Source organism: Ctenopharyngodon idella, chromosome 1 (assembly GCF_019924925.1).
Source record: "Ctenopharyngodon idella isolate HZGC_01 chromosome 1, HZGC01, whole genome shotgun sequence".
NCBI lineage: Eukaryota > Metazoa > Chordata > Actinopteri > Cypriniformes > Xenocyprididae > Ctenopharyngodon > Ctenopharyngodon idella.
This window is the reverse complement of record NC_067220.1, coordinates 42,114,770-42,134,054: the sequence shown is the minus strand read 5'-3', so window position 1 is coordinate 42,134,054 and position 19,285 is coordinate 42,114,770. Positions and strand designations below refer to the sequence as shown.

At 37.9% G+C, this 19,285-nt stretch overlaps 1 protein-coding gene across 3 annotated transcripts in view; it reads left to right on the top strand.

Moving 5' to 3' along the window:
• pkd1a (polycystic kidney disease 1a) overlaps positions 1 to 19,285 on the top strand; it is an 84,785-nt gene that overhangs the window by 47,643 nt on the left and 17,857 nt on the right. For all 3 annotated transcript variants that reach the window (XM_051909569.1, XM_051909560.1, XM_051909579.1), the window contains 17 exons: positions 72 to 3,721; positions 4,852 to 5,004; positions 6,103 to 6,243; positions 8,356 to 8,644; positions 8,718 to 8,934; positions 9,020 to 9,179; positions 9,769 to 9,927; positions 10,039 to 10,183; positions 10,695 to 11,411; positions 12,531 to 12,693; positions 13,058 to 13,319; positions 14,724 to 14,919; positions 15,645 to 15,815; positions 15,907 to 16,050; positions 17,326 to 17,533; positions 17,643 to 17,769; positions 17,849 to 17,965. In XM_051909569.1, coding sequence (XP_051765529.1) covers positions 72 to 3,721; positions 4,852 to 5,004; positions 6,103 to 6,243; positions 8,356 to 8,644; positions 8,718 to 8,934; positions 9,020 to 9,179; positions 9,769 to 9,927; positions 10,039 to 10,183; positions 10,695 to 11,411; positions 12,531 to 12,693; positions 13,058 to 13,319; positions 14,724 to 14,919; positions 15,645 to 15,815; positions 15,907 to 16,050; positions 17,326 to 17,533; positions 17,643 to 17,769; positions 17,849 to 17,965 — 7,019 coding nt within the window. The remainder of the gene's footprint in view (positions 1 to 71; positions 3,722 to 4,851; positions 5,005 to 6,102; positions 6,244 to 8,355; positions 8,645 to 8,717; positions 8,935 to 9,019; positions 9,180 to 9,768; positions 9,928 to 10,038; positions 10,184 to 10,694; positions 11,412 to 12,530; positions 12,694 to 13,057; positions 13,320 to 14,723; positions 14,920 to 15,644; positions 15,816 to 15,906; positions 16,051 to 17,325; positions 17,534 to 17,642; positions 17,770 to 17,848; positions 17,966 to 19,285) is intronic.

The window sequence follows — 19,285 nt, the reverse complement described above, 5'->3', positions numbered from 1 at the left end:
AACCTATTTTACATTCATACGGATTTTATTTTATATCCATATTGATCTTTTTCTTCTCATATTTTTTGCAGGGGAGTACACCCTAATGCTCTCTGCCTCCAACCGCTATGAGAACAAGACATGCAAGGTCGACGTATACGTCTTCAGCATTCTGACAAGTGTGCAAATCGAAATTGACCCACCACTTCTACGTGCCAGAAAACCAGCTGACTTTGAGGCCCACCCCTTACCGTCTCCCTACGGCATCATCTACACCTGGAACTTTGGTGACAATTCAAGTGTACAGCAGGGACGTGAACGCAGGGTTCCTCATGCGTACGCTCACAGCGGTGTCTACAACATCTGCGTGAATGTGAACAACACCATTAGCTGGACAGGCACCTGTGCAGAAGTTATCGTCTATGAGGACATTAAGGGCTTGGAGGTGGTGTCATCTGCTCCCACTGAACGCAACACACCTACCGTTGTCAGAGCAAGTCTAGAAGCAGGCAACAACGTAACATGGAGCTTTGACATGGGTGATGGAACGGTGCACACGGGTGTGGAAGCACAAGTTGAATATACCTACAGGAAAGATGGAAACTACACTGTTAATGTCACCGCAATGAATGCCGTGAGCACTCAGTCGGTAACCTTAGCTGTTGAGGTGTTTGTGCTACAAGTGTTATCGCTAGAACCTTCCGGGTGCATTGAGGAAAGCAAAGAGGTCCGCTTCCATGCGTTTGTGTCAGGGAACGTTTCAGGACATGAATACGTGTGGAGTTTTGGAGACGGAAGCCCCAACGAGACTCAGTATGGAACGACACTGATAACACACTCGTACGTTAAGAGTGGAGAGTACCATCTCTCGTTACTTATGTCAAGCGAAGCCAACAAGGCCAATTTTTACACAAGGATCTGCGTCCAACCTAAAGTTACAAAAGTGTCTGTTTCCCCTCTGAGAACACATGTCAAGCTCGGCGAGGAGAGTAGATTTACAGTAGCTGCCTTGCCAGAATTTAACTACACGTACCTGTGGGATTTTGGGGTACTTGACACGAGAGGTCCTGTTCGGGGTGGTAAAGAGATGGCTTTTACTTTCAAGAGTCCTGGGGAATATCTGGTTACAGTTACTGTGCTCAACAACATCTCCTGTATCAATGACTCAGTTTCAGTTGAGGTACAACAATCCGTTGGGTTTTTGCTGATCACTCATAGTGGAGAGAAAGGGAACAATCTTTCTTTACACCAAAACTATGCTTTCAAAGCATCCTCAGCCTCTGCGAATGCTGTCTACATCTGGGACTTTGGAGATGGGACTCGATTTAATGGGACAAATGTATCACATGCTTACAATTCTTCAGGCAGGTTCAACATCAGTGTTACAGGCAAAAATGAAGTGAGTGAGACCAAAAATAACATTTCCGTTGTGGTCTTGGCACCAATCACAGGACTGTCGGTAAATGCCAGCTTTGTCAATGTCCCTTTGAATGCTTCTGTCCACTTTGAGGCACACCTCGACCAAGGAGATGACGTACGGTACTCTTGGATTCTTTGTGACCGGTGCACATCTATCCAAGGCACTCACACAATGTTCTACACGTTTCGCTCCGTTGGGACTTTTAATGTTATTGTTACTGCAGAGAATGACATCGGCACTGCTCAGTCCAGCATTTACATCTTTGTGCAGCGTGAGTTGGAGGGCTTGCAGATAGTGGCGGATGAACTTATTGAAGGATGCTGTTTTGCAACCAATCGTGTCCTTCACTTACAAGCCTCATTAAAAGAGGGCACTAACATGACCTTCAGCTGGAACCTTTTGAGGGAACATGAGAACCATGACCACAACGTCACAGGCAAGAGTATACACCTCAATTTTTCCACCCCGGGTCCATGTGAGGTGCTTCTCAAGGCAACCAATTTGCTTGGCCAGCTGGCTGTGAACAAAACTATTGAGTTTCTGGATCCTGTGAAGAATTTGGTCCTTGAGTTTTCACCAAACCCTGCTGCAGTAAACGCCATGACAAATATGAAGGTATCTGTAAGTTTTGGGACAGATCTCCATTACAAATGGTGGGCAGATGGTGACCTGTTAACCTCTGACATGTCCTCCATCATGCACAGTTTCAGAAAAGCAGGTTTGAGACTGGTTGAAGTGGAGGTTTCCAACAAGGTCAGCTCTAAAATGGTCTCAGAGTGGATCAGCATTCAAGAACCGATCTCTGGATTGAGTTTCATTGCCACGAATGTTACAGAGAACTTTGTAGCCTCAGGGGACAATGTTTCTCTGTGTGGAGAAACACAGATGGGATCCAATATTTCATGGAAGTGGCTATTGCCAGACAGCACAAAATCAAACCAGCGTGCCACCTCCTACATCTTCCCCAAACCAGGAATCTTCACCGTCGCTTTGAACGCCACTAATGACATCAGCGGAGAACTGTACTCACGTGACTTTACAGTGCAAGACCGTATCCAGGGTCTGGAGCTCAAGGCCAGCAAACAAATTGCTGCGGTTGGTGAAAATGTTGAGTTTACCATCTCGGTCTCATCTGGAACTTCTGTTAATTTCATCCTGAGCATTAGTGGTGATGCAACTGTTGTTCTGAACAATCAAACGTACATCCACCAGTTCACCAGTGTGGCCAAGTACTATGTCAACCTTACTGCCCACAACCAGGTGAGTTCAGAACGCAAGACTCTGCACATTGAGGTGATGGAGCCTGTGACCAAGTTGACCATACTGGACTGCTGTGATGCCGCTATACCTGTCGGAGTACCTAGGTCTTATGTAGCAAGTACGCCAACACGTGAGCCACTGACCATCCTGTGGACCTTTGACCTTCATCATGGTCACAAGATTTCCCGGGTTGGCAAGTCTGTGACATATGCACCAGATCAGCCAGGCAATCTGACCATATTCCTGAGAGCATTCAATTCCCTGAACGGTCTAAATGTGACCAAGGTTATACGAGTTCAGAACAGTATCAGGTCAGCCTCCTTGGATGCTCAACCAAGCGACACCTTTGTAAACAAGACGGTCAGCTTCCATGTGGGTATCACTCCTGTTTCCACTCCAGCAACATATCAGTGGAACTTTGGGGACAGTACTTCAGCCACTGTCACTACTACACCTTCCCTTAGCCATATCTACTTCCTACCTGGTCACTATGTGGTGCGAGTTAACATCTCTAACCTCGTGAGCTGGGTTACAGCAGAGATTGAGGTCAACATCTCTGTCTTAAAGTGCGACGAACCAGAAGTCCAGATCATTCAAGCTCCACGACTCGCTATCTGGCGGTACCAGCCAACCTTGGTAGAGGCCAGTGTGAACTTAAAAGGCTGTGCCCTCTATGGAGTAGAGTACCTCTGGGAGATCCTCACCTCCCCTCGCTGTCAGGATGATGACAAGAAAGGTCCGCCACCATCTAAGGTCCGTCTCCCCGCAGAAGTCAACGTCCGCAGACTCCAGCTTTTAGTGCCCAAGATGTCGATTTCCGCTGGGAACTACACTCTAGTTTTTTCTCTATCCTATGAGGGGGTGCCTCTACGGAAGGCAGCTTGTCTACAACTTTCTGTGATGTCCAAAAAGTTGGTGCCCATCATTGAGGGTGGCACGTACCGTGTGTGGTCTAAAACTCAGGATTTACACTTGAGTGCAGTGCAATCCTACGACCCCAATCTGGATCCAGAGAACCAGTCCCTGCTCAACTACCACTGGGAATGTGTGAGCACCTCAAAGGTAATCAAGACTGATAAATGCTTTTCAATTACTTAAACTTTCTGTTCCTCTTGCTCATTGACAGTGAAGGACATAAATTGATCTAGGCTAGGGGTGTCCAATCCTGCTCCTGGGGGGGGACACCTTTCTGCAAAGTTTAGCCCCAACACACCTGCCTAGAAGTTCTGAAGAACTTGATTTGCTAGTTGATGTGTGTTTAATCAAACTTGACTCTAAATTGACCATCCAGGAGCAAGGTTGGACATCCTTAATCTAGGTTGTAAAATACTGTAGCAATGGATTAAAGAACAAATGTGGTGGCTGAAGTATCTCAAATACTTTTAGATAATTCCAGTATGTGAAGGAGCTTAAAGTGTGGATGACTGTTTATTCAGTTCTCAAGTGAAGTGAATAATCCGATTTGAGAGGGGTTTTTTTTCCTGGAAGTGGATGATTTGAAGATGAGAAGGTGAAATAAACTTTGGGTGAGAGAGGGTTGAAGATAGTTTAAGTAATTGCCATTTAAAAAAGAGCTTAAAAGCTCCTAACAGATTTGTATGTGTAAATTTGAAAGAAAAAAAAAGTGTTTGAGTATGTGAGGGACGTTTAGTATCAGAGGCTTGAATACGTGCACAGCAACTCGGAAAGACGAAAAGTGGATGTTTGGGTGGTGTATGCTTTAGATCAGTTACATAACTAGCAGTGGATAATCTCCACATTCCTCCAAGATCTCCCAGCCTATCAGAATCACTGCCTGAGGGGAGCAGAGATTCCTGCTTTTTATTAAAACATTTTATCACTGACAGAAATTCAAAGGAATATTATATTAGGTATAATGGAATATTTCAAGCCATGGTGGCCTCATAAATAGCACTTAAGCCACATTAAAAATGTATGAATGTAATTTCATTAAATAATAAAATATAAAAACTACTGGCATTTATTTTAAAGGAAACGCATGCACACTTTTGAAGCAAAACATGTCACAAAACAAATTTTTTTTAGGTTTTAAATGATAAAATTTGCATTTTTGTTGAGCAGATGTCTGTTTGATGGTTATGCTGTTTTCTTGTATATCCTGAGGCAAATAAATGAGCCAATTTATAACTAAATGCAGTGATTGTAAAGTGTCTCTTCGCTCCACCACACAGGGTCCAGCTCACTGCTCCACTTTGCATTTCGGATTGGGTCCGAGTGACCCTGTTCTGGGATTCTCTGGGTCCGAACTGGAGGTGGATGTTGAGTATACCTTCCGCCTGACCGTCAGCAAAGAAGGCATGACCCCAGAGTCCACGACCCAAACGGTGAGATTACAATTGACTAATTCCTTATATTTCATCTCACTTTCTTTTCAAATAAAATGTTGGACTTTTTGTGCACAAAAAAACTGCATTTTTTTCAGTTGCTGCCCGCAGTCTAGTTTAAGGATGCACTGAATAGAGCAGCAACATTTAAATGAAGTCATTGTCATTCTTTTCAGTGCAAACACGCCTCTTTTCTATGTAAATTTGGCTCATTATAGAACACAAATTATTCACAAACTCTGGGCATTTTGAATGCCACAATTAACGTCATGCTGTTGCCACCCCATGGAAACCTGGCGGTAAACTGAATCTTATTTAAAAGAAATTGTCTAGCGATCATGACCGCAACACATCCTCCACTACCTCATTACTCAAAAGCGGCCTGCAAGATGTGGAATTATGCCTTGCAAACTGCGTTTTTGTGGTTGTATTTGTGCTGTTACATGATATGCATACTTTCAATAGCGAACAAAAACAATGCAACGCATGCAAATGAACAAAGTTATGAACATCTGCTATTCATTGTTAGTGAATTCCCTCCTTTTTGTTCTGTTCTACAGCATTGAAATTGGTCGCTATTATCATTACAAAATATTCATTCTTATTTAGCATACTCTGTATTTAGCTATAATTAACTGACCCAAACAGGTAAAACGAAGGTACTTTACATAATTCAAAACATAATTAACTTGCTTTTTACCTTCTAACCTTCACAATTCTAAGCTACGTGTGAAAGCCTGATATGATATGCTAAAAGGATTATCTCATGAGATTTAACTTTAAAGGTCTGATTGCTTTGGGAACCATGATATGAACAATGATGTAGAGTCATGAGAAACTCAATCAGTACAATCCTTTTATTTCCCCTCAATAGTTCCTTTCAAACAGAATTCATTATTCCGGTGTAACAGTCAGAACAGGTCAGGGAGATCCATCGGTCTCAGCGCTAACATTGAATCAGTTCAAAGAGCGAGAGAAGTTTTAAATGAATCAGTTTCCTTCATAATTGCCATGTCAGTTTCCATGGTTAACAGAAAACTGCGTAACTTTAATTAACTTACTGAAGGTTTTTTTTCCTCTCTCTTTTTCTGGTCACAGGTTTGGGTACAGAGCGGTCGCATCCCGATGGTGTCGCTGGAGTGCGTGTCGTGCAAAGCTCAGTCTCGCTACGAGATCAGTCAGAGCTCTTACGTGTACTTGGCTGGTACCTGCAATAACTGTCACAGCTCACACAGAGGGGTGAGAATGACGCTTACATGCACAGCCGTCATCGATCATTGATCACGCACACAGAAAGCCGCATCTCAGACAGCGCGCAAATATTGAGTTCTCTTTCAAGACTTGCGCTTGAACAGACAAATTCACACAAAAATTATGTCAACATGCCCGTCTTGGAGAGTATCCTAGCAAACGCATGTGTATCAGTGTCAGTGTATTGGATCCGTGCATTATGTCTTAAAGTGACAGCAGCCTAATATTCCTGCTGTCTGTGTTTTTAATGTTAATCAAACAACAAAAGACAAGGAAATCACTCACTGCTCTAGACTGAATAGCTTTTGTAACTTTAATAATGATTAATCGTTATTGAATTTATACAGTAAAGTTTATATGCAGTATTATTTTACATTTGATTACTTTATTCAGTTTTCTGTATCTGAAAAGTACTTTTAGATACCTAAATAACCTGAAAAGTTCCCTAAACATAGCACATACCGAACCGTACCGAAACTGTGAGAAAAACCGAACTGTAATTTGAACCGTTGTCTTTTAGCTTTCCGAAAGCATTGAAAGCATGATATCAGTTTTCCCTAGGAATAACATTATCCTCATAGAATCTGAATGTTGGGAATGGCATATTTGGATTTTGTGAGTCACTCGTGCCTTATTTATTAGAGGAAACATGCCGTCATAATTTATTGAAGAGAGATTTACATGGCGAGATAGCAGCATGATGTCATTCTAAAATGGGAGCGAGAACGTTTCTCTTTTTCATGGGCATTCCTCCTGCTTTTTTCCATCCTGCTTTCTGATAATGTTTAGACTGAGACTCGAGTGATGTTATGGTTATGGGAAGCAGAGGGAGGGGAAACCTGAGTGGGCGTACAGGGTGATGTCATCATTATGATGTGATGCGTTCCACCGCATTAGACGTTAACGACATGCCAGACCTCGTTAAACACGCACAGACATTTACTTTGTGTCCAGGCGGTCAAACACTCCTTCCCCTTGGTCTGGTTCACATGAGCCGGAGTCAGTAAATATTATGGTAAATTTCAGGGACGCTTATCTAGTGGTTCAAACACTCAGGGTCTGAAATGAGTGCTGATCTGGATTGATGCTGATGGAGGTCACTGCAAGGTTACTGAAAAACCTGCTTGAAGCTACAAAGGAATTTGAAATAAAATATTTAAGTTAAATGAAGTAAAGTGTTATTACACAAATATATATAATGCATTTTATTTTTAATGAATGATGTAAATGTATTCAAAAATATTTATATTGTTAAGTTAATTATTCTATTCATAAAAAATTTAGCTAAAATAATTTAAATCAATTTAAATTATTATATACATTTCTTATTCTTTTAAATATGACAATTTTTGTTGCTACATAAAACTATATAGGCATTTAAAATAATAATTGATCACTTTTACTCCAATAATAATATAAATATTTTGTATAAATTTAACGCATTACGTAAATGTGTATGAAGTATTCAATGAATATACTGCATTTGATTTTAATTAAATTTAATAATTCACTTTCAATAAAACGAAAACTTCTCATGAATATTAATTAGTAAAATAAAAAGAATTTTAAATAAAACTAAATTTAATTATGTAGTTTGAATTTAATTGGCAATTTTTGTGTCTACTTAAATTTTTTCTAAATAATTATAAAATGTAAACAATTATATAATGTATGCAATATTATAATGACTAAAATACATTATTGATTTTATATTAAATTATTTATTAAATTATATGATAAATTAATAATCATTGGAATTGTTGATTTATTTGAGTAATCTGAAAAAAATAATTATTTTATAAGCATTTGAAATAGTGTTAATACTTCATTAAAAATATAAATATTAATCTGTATACATTTAAATAACACATTTAATTTTAATTTATAATGTAAATGTATTCAATTAATGTTTCTTAATCTTAATAAAGTTAAATATTAAATTCATATAATGAATGCGTTTAAATTATTTTAATCTAATAATTCACTTTAATAATAAAAAGTAAACTGTTAATTTTATAATAAAATACTTACGTGTGTCAATATATGTAAATGACATGGAAATACCACTGACATGTCCGGCATGTCTGTTGTTGCTGTTAGCGATGGACGGCGATGACCCGTCGTAACGAGACGCTGGTGCTGGATCTGAACACCACCACCACGGGCAGCGACAGCATGCACCTGGTCCTGAGACAGGGCATCCTCCGGGACGGAGACTCCTACATATTCAGCCTCCATGTGACTGATGACAGTATGGACCGGGAAGGCGTGGCCTACATTGAGCTCCACCCTAACCTGCCGCCAGCCGGAGGGGCGTGTTCTTTGTGGGCGGATGGGGATGGGCCTCAGGTGCACACGCTGCTGGAGAGAGTGCACTTCAAGTGCTCAGGTGAGGCTGGAGAACAACGACTTCATGTAAGGTTCTGAGAATTAGGTGTTGAACAATCACGTCTCATTTTCAGGTTACGCTGATTTGGATGAGACGGAGTCTCAGCTGGTCTATAGTCTGCTGGTGGTGCGCTGCAACAAGCTGTACTGCGATGAGTTCTGTGTGTATAAAGGCACGAGTCCAGAACATTCGGCCTTCCTGCCGCCTGGCTTCAGCTCGACTCAGTACAGAGTGTCTGCGTCAGTCATAGTGGAGGATCACCAGGGGGCATCAGTCATGGCCCTCAACAAGTAAGTCACGGTTTTGCACAAGACTTCTTGTGCTCTTTTCTATCCTGACCAGCAATGTGAATCATTTGTAATTTGTGTGCATCAGGTCGATGGAGGTGGTGCTGCCGGCTGTTCCTGTCAGCTTCAGCTCTCTCCCTCACTGGCTGAGCAATCTGACCGACTCCACCCTGAGGGAGCTGCTCCGACAGGGAGATTCCCAGAGAGTACGAGAGCTCTCGCTCGCCCTCATCACTGTCCTCAATGAGGTGAGACGCCCTTACATGCGTTCTGTCAACTTCCATTTACCCATCCATTCATCTGTATCTCTGTCTGTCTGTTCGTCTGTCTGTTCATCTGTCTGTCTGTCTATCTGTCTGTCCGTCTGTCTGTCTGTCTGTCTGTCTGTTCGTCTGTCTGTCTATCAACTGTCTGTCTGTCTATCTATCTATCTATCTATCTATGTATCTGTCTGTCTGTTCGTCTGTCTGTCTGTCCATCTGTCTGTCTGTCTGTCTGTCTGTCTGTCTGTCCGTCTGTCTGTCTATAAACTGTCTGTCTGTTTGTCTGTCTGTCTCTCTGTTCATCTGTCCATCTGTCTATCTGTCTGTGTCAGTCCGTCCGTCCGTCTGTCTATGAACTGCCTGTCTGTCTGTCTGTCCGTCTATCTGTCTGTCTCTCTATCTGTCTTTCTTTCTGTCTGTCTGTCTGTCTATCTATCTATCTATCTATCTATCTGTCTCTGTCCGTCTGTTGTTTCTGTCTGTTGTTCTATCTGTTTATCTGTCTCTCTATCCATCTATTGTCATGGCATTCTCCATCCGCTCATCATCTCATGTGTGTTTCTGTGTGTGTCAGTATGAGCAGGGTGTGTCCCGCAGACATGAGCGCGTGTCTAAGGCAGAGCGTCAGTATCGAGTCAGCATCAGAGGAAACATCACCAGAGCGCTGACGTCACTGGACCTCACCACCGTCAGTGACATCCAGCAGACATCAGCGGCGCTCGCGCAGTGCACGGTGAGACGTGATGCCCTCAGCCTGTATCCTGAACCAGTTCAATGTCACTGATGAGAGGAGCTGAGGAGAAAAAAAGTTAACACAGTCTTTCTTGTATGTGTGTGTTTTTAGGATGTGAGTCGAGAGTTTGTGTGTGAAGAGTGTCAGAACAGCACTCTGGACAAACTGGAGTCGATGTTAGAGATCCTGCAGACAGACACTAAACAGGGCACAGTCACTCCCACTGAGATAGCAGACAACATCCTCAATATCATGGGTAAGGCACGCTCGCAGTGAAATAGCAAACAGAATCTTCCATTTCATGGCTGTGTCATGCTAACACACACTCACAAACAAACAACCCCAGAGGGAACAAGCTGTTCACTTGTTTACACATTGCACTTTTTTCATTTCTTTCATAAAGCTTATCTGAACTAAATCTACAAATCAAACTGCTGTCAAATGAACAGATTAATGAAACCCTAAGCCTTTTTATTTTGTTTTATTTTATTATTTATATACATACACATGCATGTATATATTCAACAAAAATATTATATTATATTATATGTTCAGTTATTTACTTATCTGCCATGTCTTTGATTGCAATTAATGTAATTTTCTATTTAATTTTTTTTTTTTTATGAATTGGCAGCCAAATTAATTCCACTTCTATACAGTCTTATAGCACTTCTCTTCTTTTTCTGCTTCTACTGAGCCTTTTATCCTGCTGGTTTTCAATATTCAGCCTCTCAGTAAATCAAACCACCACTCATTTCCCCCATCAGGTGACCTGATCCACCAGGTGAGCCAGGCTGCCTCCTCTCCGCCGCCGGAGGACGAGGACCACGGCAGCATCTCCCAGCAGCCTCCATTCCTCTTAGAGGAGCAGCAGCATCACCCGCTGCGAGTGGCCGCTAAAGCCTACACCCTGTCCTCCGTCCTCATGAGGATCCTCATGCTCGGCCGCGTCCTCAACGAGGAGCCCCTGATCCTCAGCGGAACCGAGATTGCAGCCGCCGGCAAGCGCGCCGACCCGCAGAGCCTGCTCTGCTATGGCGAGAGCGACGCCCCCGAGTGCCAGCGTTTCTCCATCCCACGAGCATTCAACGCCAGTCTGGAACGGGCAGCAGGGGGTGCGCTGGCGCAAGGAGCCAACAGCGAGGACGGCATCGTGCAGCTGCTGTTCCAAGTGGAGCCAAATCCATTCCCGTTCAATTACGTCAGCAATTACACCGTGTCTACGGAGGTGGCGTCCATGGAGTTCCGCACGGTGAACGGCACACAGATTCCCATCTCGGATCTGGACGAGAGCCAAGCGATAACGGTTGCTGTTAATAATGGAAGCGTGGCTGGGCTGGACGCTAACAGATTGGAGGCCATCTTGCCACCGGCGGGAGCCGAGAACGTCAGTCGCTGCAGTTCGGTCATTGTGAGAGTGAGCACGGGGAACGCCAACAGACAGGCGGGAATCTACGTCCAACTCAACTTCACCGTACTAGACGGTAAGACGGCCAACACAAGGGGGAGCCACTGAGAATAAAAAAAAATACAGCTTGCACTGTCCGAAAAAAACCAAAAAACATTTATACTGTATGATAAATATATATAGGTGTGATATTACAAAGACAACATGTTGTTTCTGAAATTAAATAATTGACTTTTATGGTCATTGTGCTTATTAAAGTTTTTAAAATATTGTCTAAAAATATTACCAAATATGTAAAGAATAAAAAAGTAAAAAATACTTTTAATAAAGATGATGTATCTATGCTTAACACTTCCACGAAACAGTTTCCACAAAATTGCCATTTTGTTTTTTCTTTCTGTTAAAAACTAGTGCTAGAATAAAATCATAAATAATTTCATGTTATCTGATCAGCTGAATGAGAAAATAACATTCAATTTCATCACTGTACAATGCCGAAAAACATTTTAAACACATTTCATAATATTTGATTAATAAAACACATTAACTTGGCACCAGTGTTATTTTAGGATTATTTTATTTTGTTATTGTAGTGTTTATTATAATTTTGAATTTGCTTTTATTTTTATATTTTCATTTTAATTTTAGTTTGTTTTAGTCATTTTATTATGTGCTTTTGTCGTTTTTATTAGGTTTTTAATATTCCTATTTAATGTATTTATTTTAATTTATTTATGTATGAATTAAATTTATTTTTCATTTCAGTTTTAGTAATTTTAGTACTTAAATTTAAACTTATTTATTTCAGTTAGTTTATTTCAAGGCAACATTTCTAAGTTTGCTTAATTGTTTAAAAGTTTTTCACATTTTTATTTTATTTTATTTTATTTTATTTTATTTTATTTTATTTCAGTTACCGCAAATGATTTTTAATACTTTCAGCAGATGCCTTGAAAAATCCTCTGTCCACTTTATTTTGGCTGAACTAACGGACTAGTCGACTAATTGGTTCAGTCCCTAGTTGGTACAGCACATGGTCAGTGTGTAGTAATTTGTACCAACATTGTAAAAATCAGCTTTATTTATCCCCACAGGAGGGAAAATAACATATTCAGAGAATTTCATCCTTCTTTTGAATGTTTTCTTGATTTTATATTTCTCTAACACCTATTTCTATTCATCCCGTCATCCTCAGATTCTCCAGAAAAGTGGGAATTGGATCCATCGATCATGGCTTATCTGCACACTTCTGAATGGCCCAACGAATACAACAGCACTGACAGGAAACGCATCACGCTCAATATGACACGGGGACGGGACTTGGACCACCGACACTACACTTTCTTCCTGTCTCCAAAGTAAGAGACATCATCAATTAAAGCTTTTTGATGTGTCGCACTGCTATATATGGCTGAAAAATTGTGGAAGTGCATGTTAATGAAAGCCCATTCATCTATAATAAATGATGAGTTTGTATGTGGGCGGCTGTTTTGTTTGTTAAATGAACATCAGCAGCTCTTTACCGAGTGACTCATTCATTAATATCACTAATGAAGATTAGTGTTTCACAGAACACAAAGAACATTGCCAGATTTCAATCTCTATCTATTTTGTTCATTTGCATTTTTGTTTTTTAGCCAGTAAAATAAAAGCATTTGCGGAGATGCACTAATGCACACAAACTAGCTTTTGAAGATATTTTCATTGTTATTCTTCCATCAGTTCATATGACACCACGCGTGACCACTTCATAAACGTGTCCACGGGCTGCGGCACGGATGATCCAGATCTGATCCGGTTGGAGGTGGCTGTGTTCACATCATTATGCCAGTATTTCAGCGAGAGCGCCAAACAGTGGCGGACAGACGGCATGATTCCTCTTCCTGAGACCAGTGTTGGCCGAGCTGTGTGTCGTACGCGTCATCTCACCGCTTTCGCCGCCAGCTTGTTCGTTCCACCCGACGCCGTCTCCTTTATCATTCCTGTGAGTATTACAACTGAACATGGACATTTTTTCCTTAATATTATTCATATTAATAATCATTTAAAAAGTATTAAAGGGTTAGTTCATCCAAAAATGAAAATTATGTCATCATTCACTCACCCTCAAGTTGTTCCAAACCTGTATACATTTCTTTGTTCTGCTGAACACGAAGGAAGATATTTTGAAGGAAGTTTGTAACCAGGCCGCTTTGGGGCACCATTGACTTCCATAGTAGGAAAAAAATACTATGGAAGTCAATGGTGCCCCAGAATTGTTCAGTTTCCCACATTCTTCAAAATATATTCCTTTATGTTCAGCAGAAGAAAGAAATTTATACAGGTTTAGAACAACCTGAGGGTGAGTAAATGATGACAGAATTTTAATTTTTGGGTGAACTATCCCTTTAACTATTTTAAAATTAAAATTATTTTTTTTAAATGAACCTTCCTTCTGTCCAGAAATAGTAATAATGATTCTTAAAAAATAGTTTAAAATATATTAAATGTTATTAATAGTATTTTTTAATGTAAAGTATATTATATTATATTATATTATATTATATTATATTACTAGTAATGATTCTTTAAAATGTTTATATATGTTTTTCTCAAGTTTAATATATACAAAATGTTATTAATTAAAAAAACATATTTATTATTTTTATTTAAATTTTCTATTATATTATATTATATTATATTATATTATATTATATTATATTATATTATATTATATTAAATATAGTTTGAGTTAAATTTTAATATTTAAAAAAAATTCTTATAAATTAATATTTTTTAAATTATCCCTCCATCTGGGAATAGTAGTAATGATTCCTTAAAAGTTATGTAAGTTTATTGTATAAAAAATATATTCATAATTTAAAATATTTTGTATTAAATGTTTATATTTTATTATATTATATTATGTTTTTCTTTAAATAATATTTTTTAATTAGCCCTCTTTTTGTTCTGACATAATTAATATTTAAATTGTATGTTTTTATATTTCTGTTTTATTTTGTTTCAAATTTAAAATATATTAAACAATTTTTAATTTATTTTAATATATTTTAATTTTTAAAACATTTTTAATCTATATAAATTTTGTTATATATTATTATATGTTTCTTATAAAAGAATATATATTTTAATATAATAACATAGATAAAACATAATAGTAGTGATTCCTTAAAAATAAAAAAAATATTTTAATAATTTTAACTAGTTTTTATCATTTTTAAATATTATATTATATTATATTATAGAGTTTAAGAGTTATATTTTAATAATTTTAACTGGTTTATTATATTATATTATATTAAAGTATAGTTTAAGAGTTATGTTCTGAGAACCGCTGGTTGAAGGGTCAGTAATGATAATGCAGTGTCGTGTATCTCGTCCGTGTCAGGAGCGTACAGTGACTCGTAGTCTGGTGGTGGTGTTGGTGTGTGTGATCGGACTGCTGTGTTACGCCGTGGCCGGCGCTATACTGCGGAAACTGGATCAGATGGACCTGAGACGGGCCTCTGTGGTCCCGCTGTGCGGGAAGGACGGTCTGTACAAGTACGAGATCCAGGTCAAGACCGGCTGGGCCTACGGAGCAGGTGAGATTAGGAGCGTTTCGCACATGATCAGTACGTTAGTTGCGCATAGAAAGTCTGGTCGTCCACTGAGACAGAATATGAAAATCGATCAACCACTGACTAGTTCTGCCTCATTGTATCAAGGTACTATATCTGTTAAGGTGTGAGATTTCACAGGCATAAAGATCTGTTGTCTGTGTGTGAAGCACAGCTCATGCATAAGTTGCTCTGAAACCAAGTAGCTGTCTGTTGGTGAACACGACAAATTCATGTGACCGACTTGAACATGAGCAAAATCTGCATTGGGAATTTTTTGCCTTCAAGTGAAACTCAGTTTCATAGATTCCTATTGAAACAGCTGGATTTTGCCCACGAAATTTCACTGAGTAACAGTCAGAATTAAGTTATACTAAACTAAAATGAGAAATGTGGCAACTAGATTAAATACTTTTTTTATTTAATTTAATGTTTAAATGATTTTAAGTAACAGCCATGGTTTTTATGGTTTTAGTTAACTAATAACCCTGGAAATGTCTGAGGCTGGTTTGTTTACAACAGATTCGTTGCCAACAGACTGTCAGTGTCGATGAATGAAGTGATCAGTTTTATGCATTAGAGCAAAGAATATTCCCATCATTGTATTCCCTGACTGAAACGCTGCCAGATGTCTGGATTGAGATGGCTGGAGTCTGAGATGTCAGTCTTTGATCACATCAGCATCAGCAGTGTCTTTATACCCGCTCCAGGTACCACGGCTCACGTTGGCATCAGCCTCCACGGCAGCGACAGCCGCAGCGGACACAGACACCTGGACAGCGTGGGAGCGTTCGCTCGAAACAGCCTGGACATCTTCCACATCGCCACAGACTCGAGCCTGGGCAGCGTGCTCAAGATCCGCGTGTGGCATGACAACAAAGGTACCTAAACAGACCCACAGATCTGGCATAAACAGTGTTGAGCGGGGCAGAACTGTGAGAAGAAACCCGTCTCTCTCTCTGTCTCTCTCAGGTCTGTCTCCTGCATGGCTGCTCCAGTATGTCCTAGTGAAAGACTTGCAGACGGGCAGCAGTTATTTCTTCCTGGTTGAAGAATGGCTCTCGGTCGACAATGAGAAAACGGATGGCAGGGTAGAGATAGAGGTGGAAGCCTCAGGTAAAGTCCCGCCTCCCCAGATAAAACACAGATTGTGATTGGTTGGTGCTGGATGCATAAGACCATGAATATTCAGAGCCAGAATAACTTATGTTTTTAAGAAACGGAAATTAAATCCTGTAAATTCCACTGTTTGCTCGTAATGTTTGCAATCATTACTGTTAAAAGTAATGCATTACTCCTGATAAGAACTATTATATTGCATTATTAGTTTTAATAGAAAGTATGCCTAAAGCTTTATAACACACGGGATAAAATGCAGGATACAACTTGTTTTTGTCTAAATTAATTTTGGATAATAATTTAGATTGATTAATCAAGATATATATATATATTAGTGCTGTCAAATCGGTTAATTTATTCTTTTTTTTTTACCCTAAAACCCATATGTGATCATTATTTAATATTAACATTTTATTCTAAAAAAAAAAAAAAAATTTAATATCATACTATTTTTTTTAAATGATATTATTTTCTATATTATAGATGTATATTAATATATAACATAATTTATTTATATATTTTTTTATATTTTTATTTATATTAAATTACATTTCATATATATACACACACACTGTATATACTGTGTATATATATATATATATATATTTATTTATTTATATTTTTTAATTAAATTTTATTATATATATATATATATATATATATATATGAAATTTAATTTAAAAAATAAATAAATTAGATGTTATATATTAATATACATCTGTAATATAGAAAATAATATCATGTAAATATAAAAAATATGATATTTCATATTAAATATTTTTATAATAAAATGTTAATATTAAATAATGATCACATGGGTTTTAGGGTAAAAAAAAAAAGAAAAATTAGAGCTTTGTATTTGTAATTATTGGTTAAAAAAAAGAAAGATTTTTTTATATATATTTGAAAAACAAACTTGGATATTATTGTGTAAATTTAAAAATATTACTTGAAAAAATACTACTCTTTAATCATAAAATATAATCTAGTTATTTTGTACTTTAATTTGAACTGTGTTACTCCCAACACTGCTCAGTGAGAGAGGGTAGTTAGTTAGGTAGTTAGATAACTAGTTAGTATTACTGTTAACTGCCTACTCAGTACAGCAAATGTTTACTTATGCATCATGTTCCATTAACACACGAATGATGGAGAAATGACCCACACACTAGTGTCAGCTGATAACCTGTGCTGTACCCTATTGAAAACCACAACAACACATGGCATTTGCACAACTTCCTGTTGTCTGACCTCCTCATTTCCTGTGTGCAGAGGAGGTGGAGCTTCGCTGCTGGCCCCGGCTGCTGTCCTGGGAGCTGCAGAGGGCGGTGTGTGAGAGCCACCTGTGGCTGTCGCTATGGGAACGACCTCCGCGGAGCCCCTTCACGCGGCTGCAGCGGCTGACCTGCTGCTCTCTGCTCATGCACCTCTGCATGCTGGCTAACGCTGTGTGGTACGGCACCGTCACCTACAGCAACAGGTGAAAGAACTGTCACTTCTGCTCACCAAGAGACTTCTTTCAAAAACATTTAAAAATCATAATTCCTCCAAACTCTTGTTATGATGAATTGTGTGAATGTGTGTTATAGCTCCACGCCGGTGTCTCATCTGGTCTCGGTGAATGTGGAGACTGTGTGGGCGGGGCTTGTGAGCTGTCTGCTGGTCTATCCTGTCTACCTGCTCGTCTTCTGTCTGTTCAGACTCAGCCGCAGTAAGGTGAGACACGCACACTCAATCTTCTCTGAAGACCTCACCGCGTCAGTGTGGTACATTAAAAAGCTTCTTCTTTATTAAGGTCTCTGTGGAGCAGCTCCCTCCTCAGGTGGACCAGGAGTCTCTCGAGATCGATGACTTCCTGGATAACTCACTGACAGGAAGCTCTTTTCTGATGTTGAATGGGATTCCTGGAGAGGTACGTTGGAATTCGATGTTCATAACTGTGATTTCCACTGGTTCACAAACAGAAACCAAGACACTTACTGTTATTGTAACTGTTTATTTATTTGTTTGTTTGTTTTATAAGTATTTGTGTATTTGTTAATACATTCATTTTATTATTAGTTTGTTTATTTTTATAAAAAGTATTTTTTTATTTATTTAATATGAAGTATGTTTATTAATTAATAAATTTTTCTGTGCTGGCACATTGATTAATTGCAATTAATTACATCTAACAAAAGTTTGTGTGTGAAAATATAAATATATATATATATATATATATATATATATATTAGGACTGTCAAACGATTAATTGTGATTAATCGCATCCAAAAATAAGTTTGTGTTTACATAATATATGTGTGTGTGCTGTGGATATTTATTTTGTATATAAATACACACACATGGATGTATATATTTAAAAAAAATATTATATTTTTAAATAAAATAATAATATTTATATATAATACAAATTATATATATATGCGATTCATTGCGATTAATCATTTGACAGTACTAATATATATATATATATATATATAAACTTTTATGTTAGATGTGATTAATCGATTTGACAGCACTATTAATTTTATATGAAGTGTTTTTATATTTGGACATTTATTGATATTTTTAAATAAATAAATTTATTTTATAGTACTTATTATTATTATTATTATAATTATTATTTATAATATGTATTTTTATATTTATTTCATTTATTTATTTGTTTATTTTTATCAAAATATTTTTTTATATTTGTTCATTAATGACTCAATTTTATTTTATTTAAAAAAAAACATATTTTTATTTATTTTTTAACGTATTTATTTATTTAAAAGTTATTGTTGTCTTTTGCTAAATGAATTAAATGTAAGTGTAAATGTGTGTGTACGTACATTTACATTTATTTATATATACACAGACACACACACATTAGATTAGATTAGATTCAATAAACTTTATTTAACCCTCAAGCAGGAAATTCACGTTACAGCGGCATATTATAAGGTAAATATATAAGTGTGTATATATATAATATTTTCTTTTTTAATATTCTATTATAAATATAACATATAAATGTGAATATTTTATTATAAATATTGATAATATATGGTATATACAGTATCTCACAGAAGTGAGTACACCCCTCACATTTTTGTAAATATTTTATTATATCTTTTCATGTGACAACACCGAAGAAATGACACTTTGCTACAATGTAAAGTAGTGAGTGTACAGCTTGTATAACAGTGTAAATTTGCTGTCCCCTCAAAATAACTCAACACACAGAAGT